This window comes from Triticum aestivum, chromosome 7D (genome assembly GCF_018294505.1).
Source record: "Triticum aestivum cultivar Chinese Spring chromosome 7D, IWGSC CS RefSeq v2.1, whole genome shotgun sequence".
Classification (NCBI taxonomy): domain Eukaryota; kingdom Viridiplantae; phylum Streptophyta; class Magnoliopsida; order Poales; family Poaceae; genus Triticum; species Triticum aestivum.
In genome coordinates, this window is record NC_057814.1 from 577,191,573 (window position 1) to 577,217,902 (window position 26,330).

At 52.0% G+C, this 26,330-nt stretch overlaps 1 protein-coding gene across 1 annotated transcript; it reads right to left on the reverse strand.

Moving 5' to 3' along the window:
* Positions 1–1,395: 1,395 nt before the first annotated feature.
* Positions 1,396–2,591, reverse strand: LOC123167398 (auxin-responsive protein SAUR71). The gene has a single exon (XM_044585238.1). The coding sequence runs from the start codon at positions 2,544–2,546 to the stop codon at positions 1,968–1,970; it is 579 nt and encodes a 192-aa protein (XP_044441173.1). The 5' UTR covers positions 2,547–2,591; the 3' UTR covers positions 1,396–1,967.
* Positions 2,592–26,330: the final 23,739 nt, after the last annotated feature.

Sequence of the window (26,330 nt, forward strand, 5' to 3'; positions counted from 1 at the left end):
CTAATCAACGGTTTTGGCGTTGCTTTCCGGCGGTTTTGTCCATGTATGTACGGCACGTGTAGTGGTGGGGCATTTCTTCCCGTTCACGTTCACACGCAAGCAACGACCGCGGAGATTTGCCTAATTCTTGATGTAACAGATGGCCTAAGGAAGAGTTTGTCTAGCTCCAAGAACTTGCACATATATGCAAGTAAATTTAGCAGGAAAAACTAGTGCCTTCGCACCCACTTACAGAGAAGCCAAAGAGCGGTTGTGCCGAGTGACTGCACACACTGCAGCTACTGGACTTTCAGTTTCATCTCTTGTGCTCTTGTGCCGACGTATTACACTTTCAGTTTCGTCGATTTCGATCGTACTCTGTCTCAGCAGCTGCTTTGAACCTGTAATTTACATTGGACCGATCGAGGGACATCGTCGCCGGCCACTGTCACTGAGCTGGCTGCGACGGAGACAAGCAAGAGCTCCTAGAGCACGCGTACACTTACGTACGTACGCCGATCCGTACGCATTTCAATCTTCTTATTCCTAATAGTGACACGGCACTTAGTTAAGTACGTACGTGTCCAAACAAAGTGCAGAGACCAGACCGAATGTTCTTCTGGCCTCCGGGTCCATGGGAAGGCCGAGCACACCTGTACACGTAGGACACAGCTAAGATAGCCACCGCGACTGAATCAACCAAGTGCGTAACTGAAGGGCACCGCCTCATCATTGTGTCCTTGATTCCAATCATTAGCGGCCCGTACAATACGTACGTCGCTCCCATGTGGTTGCCTAGCTACTCACACGACGAGCAAAGCTTCTCCTCAAGCCCAACCGAAAGCGAGTATATCAAATCAAACCAATTGAACTAAACTAATAAACTAACTAAACCAAGCACGACTCGGCGCCTATGCACGTACATAGGTACATACAGTTGTGTTTTTGCTGCGCTGCACATGGCGTCTCTTTTATCCGACCCCAAATGGCTGATCTTGATACGTACAGCACTCGACGGACACGGTGAATCTAATTGTTTTTCTAGAGAATGTGACGACTAGTTCTGAAGCAATACAAATTCTTCAAGTTGTCCCTTGCTCGAGGACAAATGATGGCGATGACACCTGCTTGGAGAGAAAGTGATGAAGAGTGCTATCTGGACGAGACTCTCTTCACAGAGTACGTGGACTATCCTATGTGCGCTGTTCAACTGACTGAGTTCTAACCTGTTTTTTTTTTGTTAATTACCTTGACAGTTTTATTATACTTAATGGATGAGGCACATTTTTTGACTCCATTTTGCAAAAAAAGTTCTGGAAAATCCTATACACACGAACTGTATGGCTCTATATGCACGCAGCTATTTTGAGCCTGCCCATAAAACCTAGATTTTCATGTTAAAAAAAAACATCCACAGGCCCAAGTAGTTTAGTAGTATTATCAAATGGTCAATCATTGTAGTACACCATTGTCCTCCATGACAGGCTGCCTGAACTGCTAGAGCTAGCTGGAGATCCATGGAAGTGCATTGCATTTTACACCACCAGATCCTGGATCAAACATTTGCAGTGGCAAAATCATCCATATCACTCACATGAGGCCAACCTTGCGGCTTACATGATGTGTTATCAAGACCTCAAAATCCCTAGCAAAAGAAGAGGAAGAAGAAGCTCCATTGCAGCTACCAGAGCTTGATCTAGAGCTAGCTAGAAGAACACTAAGAAGAAGAAGAAGAAGAAGAAGAAGAATTCCCACAAGACAGCAGGTCCTAAAATTGTTGAGCTGCAGTAGAAAATGCGGCGGAATCCCCGTCCTACCCTCCACCAACCTTCCTATGCACATCATCCACGCAGGGGCAGATCGGTCAGAACGCATCAGCTGGCAATCGGCTCTGCTGGTTCACCGATTTGCCTTCGCCAGGGGGCAAATTTCCAATCACGCCCTCCATGGCAGCCGAACGACGAGGGTGAAGGGGAAGAATTTCAAGGCTAGTAGTAGAGCGCGGCGTCGTCGTCGTCGGTGGCCTGGCAGCCGGGGTCGGAGAGGCCGAGGAGGAGGCGGCGGAAGTTGGCGACGGCGCAGGGGATGCGGACCGCGCCCGGGTGTCCGTAGCCGTACTCCTGCGCGGCGCGCCGGAGCAGGGCCTTGAACGCCGGCTGGCCCAGCAGCTCGGCCCGCACGGCGAAGCGCTCGACGGGGCCGCCCTCCTCGCCAACGCACACCGGCACGTGCCCCTCCGGCACCCGTGCGCCACGGCCGAGCCTCCGCGCGCCGAAGAACGAGGAGGAGGAGGCCTTCGCGGCCGCGTCGGGCCGGAGTGGCTTGTACGCGGCGGCGGCGCAGGCGTCTGCCGCGGCGATGCGGGAGAGCCGCCTGAGCAGGCGCTTCATGCTGCCGCTGCTTCGGTCGACGCCGGAGACCTCGAGACTCTTGGAAGTGGCGGCGGCGGCGGGTTCTTGGCGAGGGACGACACTAGAGGTGTCAGGTGAGAGGACACAAGGTGCTTGTACTGAGGCGGACATAACGAAACAGCTGGAGGTTGTGCGACGCACAGGTCCTCTTGCCATTATTTTTCTCTTTTGGCATTTACAAATTCTTTGCTCGGAATGGAATGTAGCGCTTATTTTAGCCGGTCTGCTTCGGGTACGCCGGATTGCTTCCCTCTTTCTAAAATTTAACCCCGTTTCATTCTAAACGAGACAAATGGTTAGAGCCTGTTTGGTTTCAATAAGTCACCTGACTTATAAGTCAAGTGACTTAAAACCAGTGACTTTATAAGTCACGCCTGTTTGGTTGTCACCTGACTTATAAGTCACCTGACCACACCTTTCCACCTTGTTTATATGTAAAGGTGATGGAACCCACGCAAAAGGGGTGACTTATAAGTTTTAAGTTTGTGTGGAGCAACTTATGACTTATAAGTTGGGTCTGTTTGGCAAAATAAGTTACTTTTTTCATTTTTCAACTTATAAGTTGGTGACTTATTTGAAACCAAACAGGCCCTTACATTGGCTAAAGTTGACAAGAAAATGTGCCATGAATGGTGTCTTATTCCAACTTAAAACCATGACAAACGGTTGGGGATAGTTGGTTCCTTATTTTTGCAAACATTGTACTCCCTTCGTTCACAAATATAAGCCGGTTTAACTTTTTTTTTTCTGAATCAGATGTACACAAACATTTTAGTGTGTTTATTCACTCATTTCAGTTCGTAGGTAGTCCTAGTCCATATTAAATATCCAAAAAAATTTATATTTGTGAACAGATGGAATAGTATTTTTCATACCTTTTTAACACAATATAGATGTAGGCACTCAAGATACGCACATACGCTCACTCCTATAAACGCACGCACGCACATCTTATGCCTATGAACACCTTCAAGAGACTCAGCCGACACGTCATCTTAAGATTGACAAAGTCGTCGCAGACGCCTTCGTAGTTGACTTAGTGGACTTGAGATTCCACTGTCCTCCTAACATTTCAACCACAGGTTGGTTTGTGTATTTTTCATACTTTTAGCGAATACTCACCACCCATAAAAAACAACTAAATCGTATTTCGGTAACAACAAACCTGTACTAGAAAATAAAAGCGGCCAGGCGTCAGTCACCTAAAGACATTTTTGTGCCTCGTCAATCTATCCACTTCTATTCGAACCATTGTATCAAGATCGAACCGAACCCGGATCATCTTCCAACTCTAACAGGCAAACACTATTCCACTTCATCCTTTGGTCGCCATCGGCCTAGCACATGCCTAACCGTCTGCCTCCGCCTCCGGTGCCCGACCGTCTCGCCCTCCCCTCATCCTCTCGAAATGTCGTGTTGGTTGTCGCCCAAGGACTTCCCTCTAAGCTCCATCGACCTCCAGTTCTGGCGATGACAACCCCCCGCGCCTACACCCGTTAACCTTCTAACTCGGCTCTGTCGGTTAGCTGCCGGTTGCAGCTCGTGCCCGCCCAAGCCTAGTTGGCATCGTCGGGCCTTGCCTCGCTCAGCTCGGCATCGTCCGCAATGGCCTTGGTGCAGCGCCACATCTGTCTTCCTTCCCAACGAAATCAGCTGAGCCAAGTTCCATTTCCATGCAATTTACTTGCAGCTGAACTAAAAAAAATCGTAGCCTCATGTAGTTAAACTGTACGTGTACATTCGGTGAGCATGTGGGAGCTGGGAGCATGGAGAGTGTGCACCTATGCATGTGTGCATAGCGAGGCAGGGATTTTTTTTCCCCTCTTCTTTTATTAAGGTAAGCACAGAGAGTTGAATAGGCTGTCGAGGTACGAGTGCGGGTACAGTTGGAGTACCGGCAGGTACAATGGGCAAGAAGCCGGTGGGGTGGGCCCGGCAGCGCCTTAACCAGCACCCGGTTTTGCTCCGACCCATCGGAATCGGGGTCGCGCCGGGACCGCCTCCAGCTCCGCCCCGTCCTGTTCCGTAGTCCCGTTCGTACGGTCGCTCGTGTAGGTGAGAGAGTGAGGAGAGCAAGATTTTTTTCTGCCATCATGGAGCCCATTTACTGACCTGGCACATGGAGAGAGAGAGAGAGAGCAAGTGATTGCAATGGACTGCTGGACTGCTAAACTGTTGTCAACCCGTAGCAGTAGTATTCTCTTTTCATCGGAAATACCCTTGGGCCTTCTACTTTGTTATACGTGACGATACTTGGATTTTTGTTATACGTGACGATACTTGGATTTTCGCAGGGATAAGAGCAACTCCAATGAGGCGACCCATTTCGTCCGCGGCCGTCTGTTTGGGTCGGCACGTAAAAAAAGCCGGCCCAACGCGTTGACCCAAACGGACGCGCGTCCGCTTTCGTCCGCCTGCCGACGCATATCCGGCCTTTTTTTAGCCTGATTTGCGTCGGCGCGGACACGCGACGGATACACTCGCGCTCGCCCTCTTTCCTCACCGGGCCCGCTGGTCGGTGGCACATTGGATTCACACCCTCGCCCGCCTGCTTCGTCTCCGACGCCGCCGGCCATTTTTCAGATAAAAATGGATACATAGATAGTTCTAGCGTACACAGATAAAAGAAAAGACCACTAATCGTCGCTTTCTGACTCCGACTCGATAATGTCCTCCTCCGACGTGTGAATGTAGGCGTCAGCATGCTGCTCGTCTTCAAAGTCCCCAACCCGATGTTTCTCGTAGCTTCAGTTTCAATTGAGCTGCCTGCTTCCGCGAACACTTGTCCTCCCGATAGGCGGCTCGCTCCCTCCTCCTCGCGTCCCTCTCCAACCTCCTTTGCTTGTAGAATTGGCGCTCGTCGACGATGTCCTGTGGGAAGCGTTCGCGCCACACCACCAAGGCTCCCGGTGGACACGACGATTCTCGTCGATGAAAAGCCGGGGGAGAGGCGCCAGATCCTGCGCCCGCTGGCTCGACACGTCAGGAAAATTCATATCCCGACGAGGCCTCAGGAGGCGCCACGCCGCCGCGTCGTGCACGCGGGCCGCCTCCTCTGCGGTGTCGAAGGTGCCGAGGATGAGACGTTTCTCGCGAAACCAGATCTCGGAGGAGAAGGCGCCGGAGCGGCGCTCGCGGACTCCGTGAAAATCCGAAGCGCCCAGGCGGCGGATCGACATGGTGACGCAGAGGCGGCGAGGCTAGTGAGAGGGGGCGAGACGAGTGGGCGGCGGACAGAGTGTGGAAGGAGCGCCTTCTTATAACGAGCGCCGGCCGCGGCGCGCGCGAACTTTTCCCGCGCGCTGGAACGCCAAAACCAGAGCGCGCTAGGCCGCTCCCCCCCTCCCCCGCGCATACCATTCCCGCGCGCTGGAGCGCCAAAACCAGGGCGACGGCATGGACGCTGGCATGATCTAAAACGCGCGTGGTTATGAAATGGGTTGGTCCGTTGGGCGCACTGCCGACCCAAAACTAAAAGAGGGCGGACGGCCGCCGTTTGGGTCGGCCCGTTGGAGTTCCTCTGACACAAATGGTTGAGACCCTAGAAATACTACTGCTACAATGGTACAGTATATAAATTTTAAAAAGGACCATATTGCTAGCATGTTCGGTGAAGTGTGTCACTAGAGTAGGCCGTAGGCTATGCACGCGCGCACTATACCGGTACCGGACGCTATGACGCTAGCTACGCCAGACATTTTCACGTGGAGACCAGCACGCATGCATGCTGATATCCTCCTATCGATCGAGAGGAGCACTGTGCGTGATGCCGGCGAGTGGCGGAGCACGCAGATACGCGTCCCGGCCGTAGAGCGGCAAACATACACATCAACAGTGTCCTCCGCATTTCCGGAAGCGGCGCGGCATGTCGTTAGGCCGGCTGTAGATGTCACGGTTTGGTGGAGGAACTCATCAGCCGGAGATCGGATGTTGTCGTCGATCATGTGATCAGTGCCGAGCGGCTGCCGTTGCTGTCTAGACATATATGGTCATGCTCTCTACGTGCTGTAGGATATGAGTGGGGATGGGCCGCATGCGAGACATGCCATTTTATCACATTCGTGGAAGTTGGCGCAGAGCACAAAAGGCCAACAACTCGATCCCGCAGGGAAATTAAAGCTGAGGCCCTTTTTGATTCACAGGATTTTTTAAACGTAGGAATAGGAAAAGTATAGGGTTGGAGTGGCATGCAGACATGAATCATACAGGATTAGCATGGAGTGTTTGATGGCACAGAAAAAGCAAAGGAATTGTAAAAGGCGGTTGGAGTGGATGTTAGATTTCCTATGAAATGTAGTACAAAAGATTCCATAGGAAAAATTCCTATGGGATCCAATCCTATGAATCAAACGACCAACATATAAAAAATTCTTAAGGATTTCAATCCTCCAGAAATCCTATAGAATTCCTTTGAATCAAAGGAGCCCTGAAGATGAGATGGCAGGGATGCCACTGCCCGTCTAGCTGGCGGCTTGTTCTAAAAAAAAAAGTCTAGGCAGCGACTTTGTAGTTCATTTCTACTCCTTTCATTCACTGTCGATTACTTCCTATAAAGTTGGGTCATCTATTCTGAAACAGAGGGAGTACTTGCTTTCAAATTAAGTCGACTAATGTGAAGCTTGACATAGCGCCAAGCACGTGACCATTGATGACCACGTACCAATCGATCGCTTCGTCAATGCAAGTCGATGAAAAATGGAACGAGGGAAGACACTCATTTCTCACTTGGCAGCAGGTACGACAGGTACGTACGGCTAAGTTTTATCGGCACGTTTCTTCTTTCCGTGATAGTTATGGCTGATTCGGTGATGCATGTTAGGGTCGGCCGGAGCCTGTGGCGGAGCAAAGCTTGATCGCCAGTAGCTTGCTGGACATGGCATGTCGAGGCCCAGGCCTCCTTTTCCATGCAGGCGCACATGGCATGCCTCGGATCAAAATCAAATCAAGTAGGAGTAGTACGTGCAGGACGCCGATCAGTCGAGCGAGCGAGGACAAACTAAGCGTCCGATTTATCACAACAGTGCAATGCAGTGACTCTGTTGGGTCGCTGCACAAGCATGCTGGCTCAACTTAACGGATGCATGACCTCTAGGAAGAGCAACACTAGGTCCACTTTCAGTGACAAAAAATGGCAGGCTTTGTTATCTGAGAAAAATATGACATACATTGCTAGCTTGTGTAGTATACATTGCATCAGTTGGATTAGTAACAGTGTAAACTACTCATACGTCTATGCCTTTGAGGCGTTAATGAATGGGTTGATTAGTAAACTACTCATCCACGTAAGCAGTACTCGTGACCGTACAGAAAGGCATGGCCGGGAGACTCCACCGAGCTACTAGCTGAACTGCACCCAGAGGCGCTCCTACCCGCCACTTTTGTCACGGAGGACCCATTCGCCGCGACTTCCATGACCAGAGACCGGCGGCTTCAAGATGTAGTGCAAATAGTGCAGCTAGTAGTGCGACCTCTCAGGCGTTACACACTAACTAAGCATTTATCAGATAACCCGGCGTGCGGCGATAGCTTGGCGTGTAGCGTCTGAGAGCCAGGCGCTGCACAGTTTAGTGTGGCACCTAGCTGTCGGATGCTACACAAAAAGGTTAGTTGGGTGAGAATTTTTCGCCAACAGTTTATTTTGTGATACAGTACGGTATGATCTTGTACGTGGTACTACGTACGTACACCGATCACTTCTGAGTTCTGACCCATGTAATTTGACGATGGCAGATGGCACTGCTGTTTGACCGGGTCCAGTGTGGGTGCACCAGTACATGCAGGAAGCCAAAGATACTTGATAGCGTCGGTCAGAAAGGGGTTAGAGCACGGCAGAAATGACGAGAAAGGTGGCTTGGGAACCCAACAGCGACATGAGTGAACGGGGTGCGTGTTCCAGCTGTTAAGCCATGCACGTCCATGTGGGACGAGCCCCACGATGGTCCGGCGGCCGGAGCCCCCTCGGCCCTTCCAATGCATTGCTCCGGATCCGGCACGGCCCGTACGTGTTGGCCCGTGTTGAGCGTCCGAGCGCGTACGGTGATCGCCAGTTGCCGTGCAAGTTGCACTATTCTAGTGCGGCGCATGCTTTTGTTGGGACGAACAGGAACTCGAACAAGTGGCGCCGTACGGAAAGATATGAGCTGCTTCAACTTTCACAGCAATCGTCAAGTAGGAGCGTCAGCGTGCATGCCGATACAGGAACGTGATCCTAAAAACGAGCCTATCAGCTGCACGTCGGATGCATTGGTCGCGGAAGCCGCAGACAGCATCGACCGACCGAGCACCGCCGCTCGCCACACATTTACAAGTCCGTGCATCGTACGCGTGCGCGTACAGATCGATGCCATGGACCGCGCACCGGTGGATCGACCAGACCTTGGTTCCGATGCGGCGCTGCCCGTCGACCCATCAGCATGCCGGCCCGCACCGTCGTATCGTTCATCTGACCAGAGCAGCCATTTGGTCGATCGATCCGACTTGGTCAGACCGACCGATCCATCGAATTCCTCTCCTACTTCGCACGCATGCATGATCATCACGTACTACCACTTCCCAACTGTACCAGTGGCTGTTGCTTCCATCGGTGGCAATTAATTGACCCTTTCTCTCCCAGCCTCCCTTTTATATTTCATGCCATGGCCCAGCTGTCCGTTCCCACTAGCTTCTCTTCTTTTTGCGGATGTCCATACTCGTCCATATGTACCTTGCCTTGCGCAATGCGCGTAGTAGTAGTACGCAGCATTGCTGGCAACGATATTCTAAGTTAATATTAATTCAAGCCATCATTAGTAATGCTAATGCAAAGTTGTGCATCCGTACCACTACTGTACTAGTACTATACATAAACAAATGGAATTAGCATCACATGAGCCAGCCAACTAGCAAGGGGAAGTGGATTCCCTAACATGAAGGAGGGAAGTCACCTAAGCTACATTTCCATAACTTCCCTCCTTCACTTCCATATGATTAAGGCTAAAATGACTTGAATTAATTTGCAAATTACAAATCTATTTTATACATTTACAGAAATAACATACAAACAAAATTATGGTGCAATAAAATTAATTTTAAATTTATTTATATCAACAGTAACTGTGTACAGTACCTATTTAAGTAGATAATACAGTGTTCGCTACAGTACCCGTGACTTCCCTTCGCTATTTTACACTAGTTTGTACAAGGCGGTCTGATGCCGCGTTCATCTGTTGATTCGAGTTATTATTTTTTGGCACGACCGAGTCCGTCGCTCTGCACCATGCATGCACGCATCATGCTGCATCCCATGGGAGCTCAGCTCGACTCACCTCTCCTCTCCCATAGACTGTACTCTAGTCGAAAATCCACTAAATAAAACAAGGTCGGGCAAGGCAGAGATGCTGGCAGCTCAGCCCAGCTACGGTACGTACGGGTCGGCACATGCCTAGTTTATGACAAAACTGTCCCGTCTGCCCGTGGTGCCCCATGCCGTACAGTCCGGAATCACGGGCATCTTTGCATGAATAGGAATCCTGCTTTAATTTCCCGTTATAGTGGACTCCGTTGTGTGTGCCAATAATGCTGTCCAGCCCACCATATTTTAGTCATAGTTTGTGTTTACCTTAGTTTTGGTAATACTCTGCCTGATGTGAGTCTCGAGCCCCCACTTGCCTTTGGAGGCTACGTGATCGCTCCTGTTAAACTAACCACTCCTGGACAAAACCCTAAATAGATGTTAAATGTGGAAGTGATATCGTCGTACAGTGCCGCCACTGGTCCGTACAATGATGCTTTGCTCGACAACAACAATGATATGTTACTATATGTGATTAACTTTGTTGGAACATGCATAGTGGTGTACGTTGTATTCACATGGAAGTGGATTTTTGTTGCCACCATGTAGTTAAGAATGCACTCCGATCTGTCTTGGACAATCTCTCTGAATTATAGTAGTATAGTACGATATTCTTAGCTATGACAAGACTATCACCTTAGCTCCGTCTAGCTTTGTTCACAGTTGAATTTATCTCGGCGGCCACATCCAACGCCACTTGTAGTGGTCAGTGTGGCCACTCATGCATGCATCGGTCTTTTATCAGGTATTCAGGTTTCTCAATGTTCTGCGGAGGATCCTGACCAAGACTAAAACCCTAGTCTCCCTATGCAATCAGGACGCAATTATTGTCCATGACGATAATATAATCGAGACAGTCTTTTTACCAAGTAATCTAATCCAGTACGACAAATGGCCTAATCAAATCATGTTGCCGTCAAGACAAGAAACTATACTTGATGGGTTGGATATTTTCGTTCCAACTAGCCAATACCATCAAAGTAATCAACTGTTTTGCCGTTGCTTTCTCGCAGTTTTGTCCTTGTTTGTATGGCACGTGTAGTGATCAAGCATTTCTTCCCGTTCACATGCATCCAACGACGCCTCCTCCGATGACCGCAACCTTCACCCCGAGCCCACTTCCCATGTTGCCACGGCCGCACTGCGCACAATGCAGGAGGAAGTGGAGAGGAATATCCGCGAGCGTTAGGCGGCCACCGGGAAGCCCTGCCGCGACGCCTCCACCTTCCGCCACCTAAAGCCCGACTCCGACGCCGGATCAGGCGCCGATGATGGAGAGAAGGCGCCGGCCTGCCCAGCATTGCCTACGAGGCCTACGAAATATCATCCGGTTTTAGGTACAAATTGTCCTAATTTCAATGAAATCTACCGTGTTTATATCAAAATTCGTCCGCTTTGATCGAATTTCGTCCGGTTGGTTCGAGATTTTGTCAAAATGTATACGGCTATAGTAGAATGGTGGCCTCCCACATCCATGTCCGTAAACTGGTCCCCTCTGTCTGTGAACGAATGCAGGAGAAATTTTACGGTTTGCATTGGAAATGCCCTTAGAGCAACTCCAACGCGATGACTCAACGGACGCACGCTTTGTCCGCTATTCATCTATTTGGGTCGGCCAGGCGGACGTGCGCGTCCGCTTCTCATTTTAGGTCGGCAGGTGCGCCCAACGGGAAGCGTACCAATTTTGGCCCGCGTGGCCGAATTAAATTAAGGAAAATATACTCAAACATAAAGTGGCTGGTCAACGCCAACCAAAGTCGTCTTAAATATTAGTTAAACATAAAAGAGCCCGCACACTGCCCTAGTCGTCCGCCTTGCCCTTGCCCTTGCCGTTGTCGTCACCACCGGTGAGGTCGATGAAGAGGGGAGGCGGCCCAGCCCAGCCGAATGAGGCTTGATAGGCCGCCAGGGTTGCGTCCTCCGTTGTCTGCTGCGGCAGTGGCAATGCGGCGAGGCGTGCGCGCTCCTCCTCCTCCTCCTCGCACTCCCTCTGCATGCGCCGCTCGCCGTCGGCGCGCTCCTCCGAGAGCCTGCGCTGCCTCCAATGCTCAAGGTCGGCGGCCTCCTGCGCCGGTGTCGCATTAAGCCAAACGGGGTGGGGGCGGGGGCGCTGACCCACTCCTGCAGTTGGCCGGTCCAGATGTACCGGTCGGCCGGCTCTGGCGTACGCGTCACGAGAGTGAATGGCGGCGTGCGCCCGCTGAGGGAGTCCTGGATTACGGGGTCCTCGGGCATCCGGGCTATGTGATGTGGGCCGGACTGGTGAGCCATGAAAATACAAGACGGAAGACTTTCCCCATGTGCGGATGAGACTCTCCTTGGCGTGGAAGGCAAGCTTGGCATGCGGATATGAAGATTACTTTCTGTTTAAACCGACTCTGTACAAGCCTAGCTCCCTCTGGTGTCTATATAAACCGGAGGGTTTAGTCCGTAGAGGCAATCATAATCATGCAGGCTAGACATCTAGGGTTTAGCCATTACGATCTCGTGGTAGATAAACTCTTGTAACCCCTATATTCATCAAAATCAATCAAGCAGGAAGTAGGGTATTACCTCCATCAAGAGGCCCCGAACCTGGGTAAGCATCGTGTCCCCAGCCTCCTGTTATCCTCGATCCTTAGACGCACAGTTCGGGACCCCCTACCCGAGATCTGCCGGTTTTGACACCGACATTGGTGCTTTCATTGAGAGTTCCACTGTGCCATCGTCAAAAGGCTCGATGGCTCCATCAATCATCTACAACAATGCCGCCGTGAAGGAGATTTTTCTCCCCGGCCAGATCTTTGTATTCGGCGGCTTCGCACTGCGTGCCAACTCGGTTGGCCACCTGGAGCAGATCGACAGCTACGCCCCTGGTCACCAGATCAGTTTTGGAAATCTGAACTATGTCGCTGATATCCGAGGAGACTTGATCTTCCAAGGGTTCGCGGCCCCAACTACCGCTCCGGCCTTAGACCCGGAGCGCGTCACCAGGTCCGAAGACGGGAGTTTAGAGCCCGCCAGACTCTCTGCAGCTATAGAGCTCAACGATGGAGATCCAAAGAGAATAGCGTCTCCGACAATCATTACAAAGCTGGACTCTCCTCCGGACACTAACTCCGAACCCTGGAAGTCCGCATCATGCGTGCTCGGCCCGGAAACTCCTGTCCCCGTCCAAACCTCACTTTTAAATGAGGCTCTGGACTTAATGCGATCCCTCGTCATCACACAGGAACCGCTTCTGAATTGCGCCCAGCCCGGACTAGGGGCTGAAAATAGGGAATTTTACTTCCCACCCACATCCCACTTTATAGCCACTGTCGAGGACCTAACCGACATGCTTGACTACGCCTCCTCAGACATCGACGGTATGGACGACGATGCTGGAGAGGAGTAGACCCAAAACTCGCCGTTCACCGGATGCTGGACGACCACCTCCTCATACGACGTATACATGGTGGACACACCCAAAGAAGGCGACCGAGGTAGTCCTGGACTAAGGGGTCCTCGGGCGTCCGGCCTGTTAGCCATGGGCCGGACTGATGGGCTGTGAAGATACGAAGACCGAAGACTGCACATGTGTCCGGATAGGACTCACCTTGGCGTGGAAGGCAAGCTTGGCGATCAAATATGTAGATTCCTGTCTTTGTAACGGACCTTGTGTAACCCTAGATCCTCTCGGTGTCTATATAAACCGGAGGACTTAGTCCGGAGGAGGGCATACTCATTACCATAGTCATACAGGCTAGACTTCTAGGGTTTAGCCATTACGATCTCGAGGTAGATCAACTCTTGTAATACTCATATTCATCAAGATCAATCAAGCAGGAAGTAGGGTATTACCTCCATAGAGAGGACCCGAACCTGGGTAAACATTGTGTCCCCTGTCTCCTGTTAGCATCGACCTTAGACGCATAGTTCGGGACCCCCTACCCGAGATCCACCGGTTTTGACACCGACATTGGTGCTTTCATTGAGAGTTCCACTATGCCGTCCCCAAAAGGTTTGATGGCCCCTTCCATTGTCAACGACAATGCTGTCCAAGGAGAAACCTTTCTCCACGGACAGATCTTCGTATTCGGCGGCTTCACATTGCGGGCCAACTCGTTTGGACATTTGGAGCAGATCGATAGCTACGCCCCTGGCCATCAGGTCAGATTTGGGAGCTTGAACTACGTCGCGAACATCCGTGGAGATTTGATCTTCGCCGGATTCGAGACCGCGGCAACCGCTCCTAGTCACCTTGATGAACATGACCTAAATCTGTCGTCAAACCGCATCCAGGAGATAGCTCCTGTAACAGCTCTGGCCTTAGATCCGGAGCATACAACGCCGTCCAAGGATTGGAGGCTCAACCCACCACGGAGGCCACAGATTCCCCAGCGTTGGAGCCGCACATGGACTTAAAATCACACAATATTTGTGTCACCGGAACCCCGGACTCGTTTCTGGGTGTAAGTTCCGAACCATGTGAGTCTGCGGATGCCGAACGTGATCGTTTATCGATCTTCGAGTTCAGGGCCGCAGACATATTCCAGCACTCGCCCTTGGGCGATGTGCTACACTCATTAAAGAACCTATCCTTGGCAGGGGACTCACAGCCGAACTATGTTCGGTTCGAACTAGGGGCTAATGATGGAGAATCTTGCTTCCCACCCGCCACCCACTTCATAGCCACAGTCGAGGATTTAACCGACACGCTTGATTACGACTCCGAAGGCATCGACGGTATGGACGACGATGCTGATGAGGAGCAAAATCAAAGTCCACCATTCACTGGACGCTGGACGGCCACCTCTTCGTACGATGTGTACATGGTGGACACACCCAAAACAACCAACAACGATGACAAAGAAAATCCAGTTGAGAATAAACCTCCCGAGACACAGCAAAAACGCCGGCGTCCTCGGCGCCGCTCTAAGTCACGTCGTTCCAAAGACAGCAATACTGGCACCGGAGAAAATAATACTCCGGACGATGCCGAAAACAATGAAGACCCTGCTGAGGTCATATCCGAGCAGGAGGATCAAGAAGACGGGCAAACTGGCCCCGACGAACAGGCTAGCCCAACGACTCGGAGGACGGTAGTTATCGTCCGCTCTCTGAGGATGAAGAAAGCCTCGGCAAAGAAGATTTTATCGTGCCTGAGGAACCTCTCGAGCAGGAGCGCTTCAAGCGCCAGCTAATAGCCACCACAAGGAGCCTGAAAAAGAAGTAGCAGCAGCTTCAAGCTGACCAAGATCTGCTCATCGACAAATGGACTGACGTCCTGGCAGCCGAAGAATACGGCCTCAGACGCCCAGCCAAGAGTTACCCAAAGCGAAGGTTGCTACCTCAGTTCGATGAAGAGGCGCCGGAGCCCATACCTCCCTCGCGTAATGCGTCTGACCAAACACTACGCGGTCGGGACAGTGCGGCGGACCGACCACCTCGTGGTCGGGATAGAGCAGCAATTCAAGCCGAACAGCAGCCCGCCCCACCGCCACGGAAAAATAGAGATAAAACAGTTCGGGGTCATACATATGACCTTCGGCAAACCCTGGATAGCAGAGCAGGATATACCCGATCGATCTATGGATCGCGAGGACGTTACTCGACACGTGATGATGGCTACCTGTTCGGACGTGACAAACCTAGTCACACCCGAGCCGACAACCGCACACGGACTCCATCGGAGCTACGTCGCGACGCGGCCCGATATAGAGGCGCCGCACACCCTCTTTGCTTCACCGATGAAGTAATGGATCGCGAATTCCCCGAAGGGTTCAAACCCGTTAACATTGAATCATACGACGGAACAACCGATCCCGCGGAGTGGATCAAGGATTTTATTCTCCACATCCACATGGCCCGCGGAGACGACCTTCACGCTATCAAATACCTCCCACTAAAGCTCAAAGGGCCAGCTCGGCACTGGTTCCTAGCCAAAAAGAACCAGATCGTCGACTGTCCGGATGTCGAAGCCCTAGCGGCCTTTAAACATAGCATCCACGATGAATGGCTCGCCCGCCACCTCGGCCAAGAAAAGCCGAAATCTATGGCAGCCCTCACGGCACTCATGACCCGCTTTTGCGCGGGTGAGGATAGTTGGTTGGCTCGTAGCAAAAACACAGCCAGCGAGGCAGGCCCCTCTGAGGTTAAGAGTAGCAACGGCAAGCTCCGATGTAACAGACACAAACGTCGAAGCAATGGTGATAATACCGACGACACTACAGTCAACGCCAGATTCAACGGCTCCAAGTCCAGCCAGCGGAAGAAACCGTACAAGAGAAACAATCAGGGACCATCCATCCTGGACCGCATAATCGACCGCCCGTGCCAGATACACGGCACCCCAGACAAGCTAGCTAATCATACCAACATAGATTGTTGGGTTTTGAAACAAGCCGGCAAATTAAACGCCGAGAATAGGGAAAACGGATCACAAAGCGAGGACGACGACGAGGAGCCCCGGCAACCGAACACAGGGGGACAGAAGAAGTCCCCCCCCCCCAAGTCAAAACGGTAAACATGATATATGCTACTCACATCCCTAAAAGGGAACGCAAGCGCGCACTAAGGGACGTCTACGCGACAGAGCCAGTTGCCCCAAAATTTAATCCATGGTCTTCATTCCCGATCACCTTTGATCGCCGGGATCATCCGACTAGTATCCGTTATGGCGATTCAGCCGCACTAGTCCTCTACCCAATCTTTGATGGATTTCACCTGACGCGCGTCCTTATGGACGGAGGTAGCAGCCTCAACCTGCTTTATCAGGATACAATGCGAAAAATGGGCATCAATCCATCACGGATCAAACCCACAAAGACTACCTTCAAGGGTGTCATACCAGGTGTTGAGGCCCGCTGTACGGGCTCAATCATGCTAGAAGTTCTCTTCGGGTCTCCGGACAATTTCCGAAGTGAGGAGTTAATCTTCGACATCGTCCCCTGTCGCAGCGGCTATCACGCACTGCTCGGACGAACCGCGTTCGCTCGATTTAATGCAGTACCACACTATGATTATGTTAAGCTCAAGATGCCCGGTCCACGCGGCGTCATCACGGTCAATGGAAATACGGAACGCTCCCTACATACAGAAGAGCACACAGCTGCCTTAGCAGCAGAAGTACAGAGCGGCCTTCTCAAGCAGAACCCTAATTCGGCTGCCGAGCCCGCGGACACCGTTAAGAGGGTCCGAACTACCCTGCCGCAGGACAGCTCAGCTCGTCAGGAGCTCGACTAGCAATTCGGCCTCCGTCTCAGTCCTGATCAAGCGGTGGCATTCGCGCCGCGCGTACATAACTACGCACTCGAAATTCCATGGGCATCGACAGAGGCACAGCTAGCTTGTGATCCACAGCGCGGCTCAACCGGCACCGGATACACACATACTTCCACTTTTACTTTTTCCTTTCAGGTCTCAATCCCGCAGGCCCCATCCAATGGCCTGATCATGGGTCCTCTCGAAGGACAAACATACCAAGAAGGCAAGAATAAGAGTGGTCGAGATAGTTGACCCTGTTGGATGGCATTATACAAGCTCGGCACGGGAGAGCCGCAGACATATGGGGGACTTCTCTAGGTGGTTTCATTAAACGATCACTCTACCTGTTTTTCAGGACCCGTACGCAGCTCTCTCTTGGTGAAGGCACAGTAAATAGTCTTTCTGCTTATTGCACTACTTGTATAAACACGCTTTAACGCACCAATGAAATTATAATAGGAACAATTTGCAGCCTAAATTTCCACGGCTCTAGCTTACCACTGCTTCTTCCTGTTTCTTTCTTTTTGCCTTTTCCTTTCCTATTAATTCTATCAAATAACACCCGTACACTCGGTGTGTTCCACCTTGCCAGGGGCTTCTTAGCACCCCACAACATGGCAACAAAAGTCCAAACACTTTTACAGTATAGTTCGGCACCCCGAATTTAGCACTATATGTATTGGCTCCGAATCATGTCTTTGGTCAATAGTTGGGTTGCCCGGCTCCTGTGCTTGCTACCTTACGTTCCGCTATATCGGCTAAGGTAGTAAAGGGAGAACTGCTGCGATTGTGCCCTGGTTTATCCAACGGAGCACCTCAGTAGAGAAAGCCGAAAACTGTTCGGAGGTTGCAAATCGTTGGAGATTTCTCCCGCATTACACGAAGGATCGGTACTTCCCGATCAGACGCGCATATCACTCTGGTTCGGATACTAGGGGTTGCGCCCTTGTTTTATTGTAAAACTCCTATGGCTAAGTGAGGGCGTTTAAGCCGCATAGTCTGATTGCCTGGTTCGTTGCGCTAAACAACTCCTTCAAGGACCATATAATTGGATCAATATTGTTTAGATTCCATCCTGAACACCTCTGCACTACCTACGTGAGGGCAGAAGCTGACGACTGGCCAACCCTCAGATTTCATACAACACGGCCGCACAGGAGGAAAAAAATTAAAACATAACAAGAATTATATTACAAACCGACGTTGTTTCATCATACAAGGCAAAGACAACACGAATGTATTCATTCGAAAATAATGTCATGCCCACACTGCGTTGCCACAATGCGAGACCCCTCTAGGACATCCGCAAAATAGCGCCCGGGTGTGCGGTGCTCCTTGCCCTCTGGCGGCCCCCTGGTCAGCTCGACGGCGTCCATCTTCGCCCCCACATCTTGTAACGGGCGAAGGCCATGCGCGCACCTCCAATACAGGCCGATCGCTTGACGATGTCCAGCTGAGGACAGGCGTTCACCTGCCGCTTCACGAGTCCGAAGTAGCTGCCGGGCATAGCTTCGGCTGGCCATAGCCGGATTATCAAATCCTTCATGGCTAGTTTGGCCACCCTATGCGGCTCCACCAGCTGTTTCAGCTGATCAGTGAAGGACAGGGGATGCTCCGGTGCAAGATACTGCGACTAGAACAATTTCTCCGTGGAGCTCCCTTCTTCGGCTCGAAAGAACTCCGCGGTGTCGGACACACTGCGCGGCAGATCTGCATGGGCTCCTGGAGGACTCCGAATCCGGGTTAGTAAGAAATACTTCTTCTTCATATACTTGCTTTGCATATTAAATGCTTTACCCGCCGCGATCTTCCTGGCCTCCTGGATCTCTTGGAGGGCGCCCTGGACCTCATTCAGGGCTGTCTCCGCGCTCTGACGAACCTTGGCGAGTTCGGTCTCTCGAACCGACGCGTCGCGCTCCAAGGTCTCGCACTTCCTCACCGCGTCCTGGAGCTCTTGTTGAACCTCGTTGACCCGGGCCTTGAGCTTCTTACGGGTGGCCTGCTCCTTGACAGCCTTCCCCTCGGCTTCGGCCAGGGCCTCGACCTCGGTTGTCGCTTCTATATATATCTTGACACTTCAGTCAATGCATACCATTTTACCTTTTTAATATAAAACAGGTTATCACATACCTTGTTTTTCTTGGAGCTGCCTCCTCGCCTGACCGAGCTCCTCCTCGGCCTGTTCCAGTCTCTGCTTCAGTCCGGAGACTTCGGCAGTATGTGGAGCTGCGGCCAACAGCGACGCCTGTGTATTCATTTCAGACAAGTTTAGTTAGTTTCCTGCCATAAGGGATTGATCCTCTGTCCGGTTTCTTCTTTCCGGACACCGGACAGTGTCTCAGGGGCTACTGTCTATATTGGGATTTTCTCTTTTTGCGTCGCTTACCTCAAAACCTGTCAGCAGTCTGCTGCAGGCTTCGGTTAGTCCGCTCTTGGCGGACTGAACCCTTTCAATCACCGTGCCCATAAGAACACGATGCTCATCCACAATGGAAGCGCCTCGCAGCGCTTCCCGCAGATTACCTTGTGCCCCTGGTTGGAAAGGGGTCATCGGTGGAACAGGGGTCACGGGCAGATTATTTCAAAGGAGGTTGCGTGCCGGATTCCGGAGCCGTATCGGTCTCCGGAATCAAGTCCGGTTGAGGGCCGGATTGAATATGGCCCTCATCCCTAGTCTCCAGGGAGATTGGCTCCCCCTGGTGTTCGGCGACGGGGGCTTCGCTTTCGGGCGCCTCCTGAGCCTCTCCCCGGCCTGGGAAGGTCCATTGGGAGAGCACCTCGTCGTCTCCTTTGGCCTTGGGAGAGTAAGCGGCCGGCGGTGTCTCGCTGGCCATCTCCTTTGAGTCCAACGAACCTCTTGATGAGGATCACTGGGAGCTGTCGTGGGCCGGACTGCAATAGCGTAATTAACCATGTCAATACATTGAAGAGGAGAGGCTGGACATATAGGTATGCGGGAATCATAGCACTTATGATGCAGCTTGAGGCTTGGTGCGGGGGTGTCGCTCCGGACTGCTGTCGACGTCCCACACGGAGTTATCCGCGAACGAGCCCTTCCCCTTCTTGGACGTCCCCGCCTCCAGGTTCATGGAGGCCGCCCTCTTCTTCCTTCCCTCATCAGGGGAGGGTTGTTCTCCTCCTCCTCCTCCTCCTCATCGTCGTCATCTTCGGCGGCGGAGGAGCGGGTCTTGTCTTCGGACGTCGCGTCCAAAGCGCCCTTGCGACGGGGGCCACGCCGGACCCCCTTGGCCTTCCCCTTGGCCTTCTTTGCCGGTGCTGTATAGGGCGCCGGCACCAGCATCTTCGCTAAACGGGGAATGACTGGTTCTTCAGGTAGCGGAGCCGGACACTGGATCTGCTTCGCCCTCTCCATCCATTCCTGAAGAAGCAGTGAGAGTAAAAGTTCAGATATCCTCCTTGAAGCAAACAAGTAGAGGACGCGTTGGAAACTCACCTCGCTGGCGGGGTGGTTAATGTCGTGCCCACGATCCGAATCCGTGGCTGGCGGTGTCTCGTTGCCCTTGAAGAGCAACTTCCAGGCATCTTTGTGAGTGGTCTCGAAGAGCCTCTTCAGGGTATGGTGCTTCTTCGGATTGAACTTCCATAGCGGGAGGCTTCGGCTTCGGCACGGGAGAATCCGGCGAACTAGCATCACCTGGATTATATCGACAAGTTTGACGTCCTTGTCCACCATGCTTTGAACGCACGTCTGCAGCGCTATCAACTCGTCTGGCGAACACCAGTTCGGGCTCTTCTCGACCCAGGAGGTGAGCCGCATTGGAGCACCAGGGTTGAATTCGGCAGCTGCGGCCCAGTTGGTGCCGCGCGGTTCTGTAATGTAGAACCATTGTTTCTACCATTCCTTGACAGTCTCCACGAAAGTGCCTTTCGGTCAGGAGACATTGGACAGCTTACTCACCATGGCTCCTTCGCACTCCGCGTGCTGGCCATCCACCACCTTCGGCTTCATGTTGAAGACTTTGAGCCACAGCCCGAAGTGGGGTTGGATGCGGAGGAAGGCCTCACACACGACGATGAACGCCGAGATGTTGAGGAAAGAGTTCGGGGATAGATCATGCAAGTTTATCCCGTAATAGTACATCAGCCCGCGGACGAAAGGGTGGAGTGGAAACCCTAGCCCGCGAAGGAAATGAGGGATGAATACCACCCTCTCGTTGGGCTTCGGCGTGGGGACGATTTTCCCCTGGGCCGGAAGACGGTGGGCGATTTCCTTTGCCATGTACCCGGCCGCCCGAAGCTCCGTAATGTCCTTCTCCCCGACGGAGGAGACCATCCACTTGCCTTGACCTCCGGATCCGGACATGGTTGAGTGCTAGCTTGAATGGGTAGAAGATGAGAACTTGGGCGCTGGAGCTCAATATTGGAAGGGCGGAGGAAGAGAGAAGGCGTGGGAGAAGAAGGGGGAATCCTTATCCCCTTATAAAGGCAGTGAATATTGAACACCTCCCCACTCGCCTCGAAACTCGCCTATTCCCAAGGACTGTGTAAATGGTACGGTTGGGTTACCCACGCCCGTATTGATGAGAATCCCGCAATAAGGGGACACGATCTCTGCTTTGACAAGACGTGCCAATGGCAACCGCGTCTCGAAAGAAGCGGCAGATGAGAAACGGTTCGAAATTGTGACCGGGCAGACGTGATGTTATGATTACAAAAAGTTGCCAGCGGATTGGACTTGTGTAAAAATTATATTCTCTCTGCGGTTGTGTGTGGTGTGTGTGTTACAGGTCCGGACACGTTCGATATGTCCGAAGACTACTTTGGAGTTCGGAAGGAGGAACCCGCCTTGCAATGCCGAATACAAATCTACGCGCCGGACTCCTCGTCATTGAGGCCAGGTTCAGGGGCTACTGAGGGAGTCCTGGACTAAGGGGTCCTCGGGCGTCCGGCCTGTTAGCCATGGGCCGGACTGATAGGTTGTGAAGATACGAAGACCGAAGACTGCACCTGTGTCCGGATAGGACTCACCTTGGCGTGGAAGGCAAGCTTGACGATCAAATATGTAGATTCCTTTCTTTGTAACCGACCTTGTGTAACCCTAGATCCTCTCGGTGTCTATATAAGCCGGAGGACCTAATCCGGAGGGCATACTCATTACCGTAGTCATATAGGCTATACTTCTAGGGTTTAGCCATTACAATCTCGAGGTAGATCAACTCTTGTAATACTCATATTCATCAAGATCAATCAAGCAGGAAGTAGGGTATTACCTCCATAGAGAGGGCCCGAACCTGGGTAAACATTGTATCCCCTGTCTCCTGTTACCATCGACCTTAGACGCACAGTTCGGGACCCCCTACCCGAGATCCGCCGGTTTTGACACCGACAGCGAAGGCGATGGGGAGAAGAACCCAGTCGAGGATAAACCTCCTGAGTTACAACCTAAACGTCAACGTCAGTGGCGCCGGTCTAAATCGTGTCGTGATAGAGACAGTAATACCGGCACCGGAAACAATGATACTCCGGAGAACGCCGAAGACCAAGACGACCACATAGAACCAACATCCGAACATGATGCTCGGGAGGACGGGCAGGTCGACCCTAACGAGCAAGCAGGGAACAAAGACTCGGAGGATAGAAACTACCTACCACTCTCCAAGGACGACGTGAGCCTCAGCGATGAAGATTTTATCGTGCCAGAGGAACCCCTCAAACAAGAGCGCTTTAAGCGTCGGCTAATAGCCACATCTAGAAGCCTAAAAAAGAAACAGCAGAAGCTTCAAGCTGACCAAGATCTGCTCAACGACAGATGGACTAATGTCCTGGCACCCGAAAAATACGGTCTCAAGCGCCCAAAAAAGAGTTACCCAAAGCGTAAGCTGCTACCCTAATTCGAGATGAGGCATTGGAGCCCATACCACCCGTGCGTATTGCGGCCGACGACCCGATCGACCACCACGTGGCCGGGACAGAACAACAACTCAAGCCCAACACCAACCCGCACCACCTCGTCGTAAAAGCAGAGAAACAACAGCTCAGGGATACACATATGATCTACGACAGGACCTGGAAAATAGAACGGGCCAGACCAGATCAATCTACGGACCGTGGGTGTCGGTGTCAAAACCAGCGGATCTCGGGTAGGGGGTCCCGAACTGTGCGTCTAAGGCGGATGGTAACAGGAGGCGGGGGACACGATGTTTACCCAGGTTCGGGCCCTCTCGATGGAGGTAATACCCTACTTCCTGCTTGATTGATCTTGATGATATGAGTATTACAAGAGTTGATCTACCACGAGATCATAGAGGCTAAACCCTAGAAGCTAGCCTATGGTATGATTGTTGTTGTCCTACGGACTAAACCCTCCGGTTTATATAGACACCGGAGGGGGCTAGGGTTACACAGAGTCGGTTACAAGGGAGAAGATCTACATATCCGTATTGCCAAGCTTGCCTTCCATGCCAAGGAGAGTCCCATCCGGACACGGGACGAAGTCTTCAATCTTGTATCTTCATAGTCCAACAGTCCGACCAAAGGATATAGTCCGGCTGTCCGAGGACCCCCTAATCCAAGACTCCCTCATTAGCCCCTGAACCAGGCTTCAATGACGATGAGTCCAGCGCGCAGATTGTCTTCGGCATTGCAAGGCGGGTTCCTCCTCCGAATACTCCATAGAAGATTTTGAACACAAGGATAGTGTCCGGCTTTGCAAAACAAATTCCACATACCACCATAGAGAGAATAATATTTCCACAAATCTAATCTGCTGACAGCTTTTCATAACGTGACCTACTGCCGTGGTCTGGTCATGACAAACCGTTTTCCCGAGCCTGCCACTGCACGTGTTGCGAGGCGGTTTTATTGGCACGTCCTGTCGAAGCAGAGATCGTGTCCCTTTTTTCACGGGATTCTCATCAATACGGGCATGGGTAACCCCATCGTGCCTGCTGGTATGACTCCTCGATTTTGGGCAAGTTTCAAATGGCCACGCGGAGGACGCTTGATATTCACCCTCTTTATAAAGGGGCCAAGGCCTGTCCTTTTCTTCTCGCACTCAATCGAATCCTTCCCCCACCTCGAGTTCCAACACCCAAGGCTCAGGCTAGGCGCTTCGGACCTTCAGTCATGTCCGGATCCAACCTTCAAGGTCGGTGGATGCCCTCCTCTATCACAGAGGAGGACATCAAGAAGCTAAGAGAAGCCAGGTATCTGACCGCCGAAATCTCGCACAGGCTGCCTGCTCGAGGGCAGGTCATCCCCACTCCCGAACCCAACGAGAGTGTTGTATTTATTTCCCACTTCCTTCGAGGGCTAGGCTTTAGTCTTGATCCCTTTGTCAGAGGGCTTATGTTCTACTACGGGCTCGATTTCCATGATCTGGCTCCGGATTCCATCCTTCACATCTCGTCGTTCATCGTCGTGTGTGAAACCTTCCTCCGCATCACCCCACACTTCGGCTTATGGATCAAGACCTTCAATGTGAAGCCGAAGATGATTGAGGGGCGACACGCAGAATGCGGAGGCGCCATAATAAACAAAGGCGGCGATGCTCCATGGCCAAAGGGTTCCTTCCCGGAGACATCCAAGTTATGGCAGCGGGAGTGGTTTTACATCACAGCTCCCCGAGGTACTAAGTGGGTAGCCGCCCCTGCGTTCCGCTCGGGCCCCCCGCCACAAATGGCGTCATGGGTCAACAAGGGGCTGGACTGGGGGCCAGCTAATGATGTGCCGACGTTGCAGAGCCGCATCCGAGATCTCTTCAAGGGAGATGTCAGCCTTGTCAAGGCAATGCAAGTCATGCTAGTTCATCGGGTCCTGCCATGCCAACGTCGACCTCTCCGTATGTGGGAGTTCAACCCAGAAGGACCGCGAACTATTCAACAATTCTTCGGCGCGACGCTCGAAGAGATGTATGGATTGTTCTTCGGATCACGAATAAAGTGTCCGGACACCACCGAGGATGCGGGTCTGAACTGCAATCGTCCAGACACCCAAGTAAGTAATTCCGCGGCCGAACACGTTGTCTTTTTAATTTACCACAACATCATTCAGAAAAGTCGCCTTTTGACCAGGGCTGGATAAAAAAGGCGAAGATGATCAGGTGTTCGGCCCCCCTTCCCGAGGGCTCACCGGATCCTGTACTAGCCAGGATGCTTGAGCTTGCGCCTTATCAAACGCCATCAGGGGAAGATAAAGGGAGGAACAAAGAAGCCGAAAGCGAGCCTCACTCATTATTCATCCAAACCGGGGGAATTAGTGCCTCTGTGAAGGAGGATAACCGGGGAGAAGAATCTAAAATTCCCTCTCCCCAAGGAAGGAAGAGGGCCGCCTTTGAAGACTTGGAAACAATGGTTTTCAAACGGGGAAAGAAACCTTTGTCAGAGAGCCCTACCCCGGAGGGCATCGTAATCGCACAGTACCCGCAAGGGGACCAGCCCTCCACCGAGCTGTAAGTAAACAAAAGTACTTTATAGTAAATATACCCTGCTTCATTTTTGAGAACAATAACCGAGACGTATGTCTTGTAGTTCGGATCGTAGCCCTTCTCGACAGAGTTCGTCTTCGGGGGACCTTCTTCTGGAGATGATGGAGAGCGAAACACCTCCCCTTGCCTCCCCGCCTCGTGACGCGGACGACCCTGAGGTGTCATCACGGAGGATTTCTCCTGATCCGCCAAGGCTAGAGGGTAACCCTTCGGCCACCCGAAGTCCGGAGTATTCGGCTCCTAAGGAGAGCAACAGAAAGAGTCCTGGACTATCCGGTGTGCGACCAAATGCACTGATGAATCTTCTGGAGCAAGCAGCTATCTCAGAAGCACACCGTACGTTAATGGGTACGGTAGTTGAGAAGATTTCATCCGCCGAAAGCGGGTTGCATGAAGCTTTTATGAGCCTGCTGAGAGGCTTTGAGGTACGCAAAGTAATATGTGTATTGTTGACGGTACGGCACACGCCAGGTGTGCCCTATGTAGATAGTAGCCCCTGAGACTCTGGTTGCTGTTGAAAAAGATGGCAAATAGAGGATCATAGTCCCAGGTAATAACCGTACTGCTTTCACGTGCAGGCGGCTGAGGGTCCGGTGGCTAGCCGGACTGGTGAGTTTGCCGAACTGAAGCGGTAACTTGATGTGGCAGATGCCGACATCGTGCTTGTAAACAAGCGGCTTGACGAGGCACAGGGTACGTATTCTCCTATGATCAACACATATTAAGAGGAGCATGATGCTAGTATCTGTAATATGTTGTGACAGCAGATGGAGCTGCCGCCGTGGAGACCCTTCGGGCGGAACTTGTCCGAGCCAAGGAACAAGCCATGAGGAGTGATGCGGCCGCCCTAAAGGCGGTCGAAGAGCTAAGAGCCGAATAGGCTGCGCATTGCCAGAGCAAAGAGAAAATATCCAAGATGGCTGTTGAGCTGAAAGAT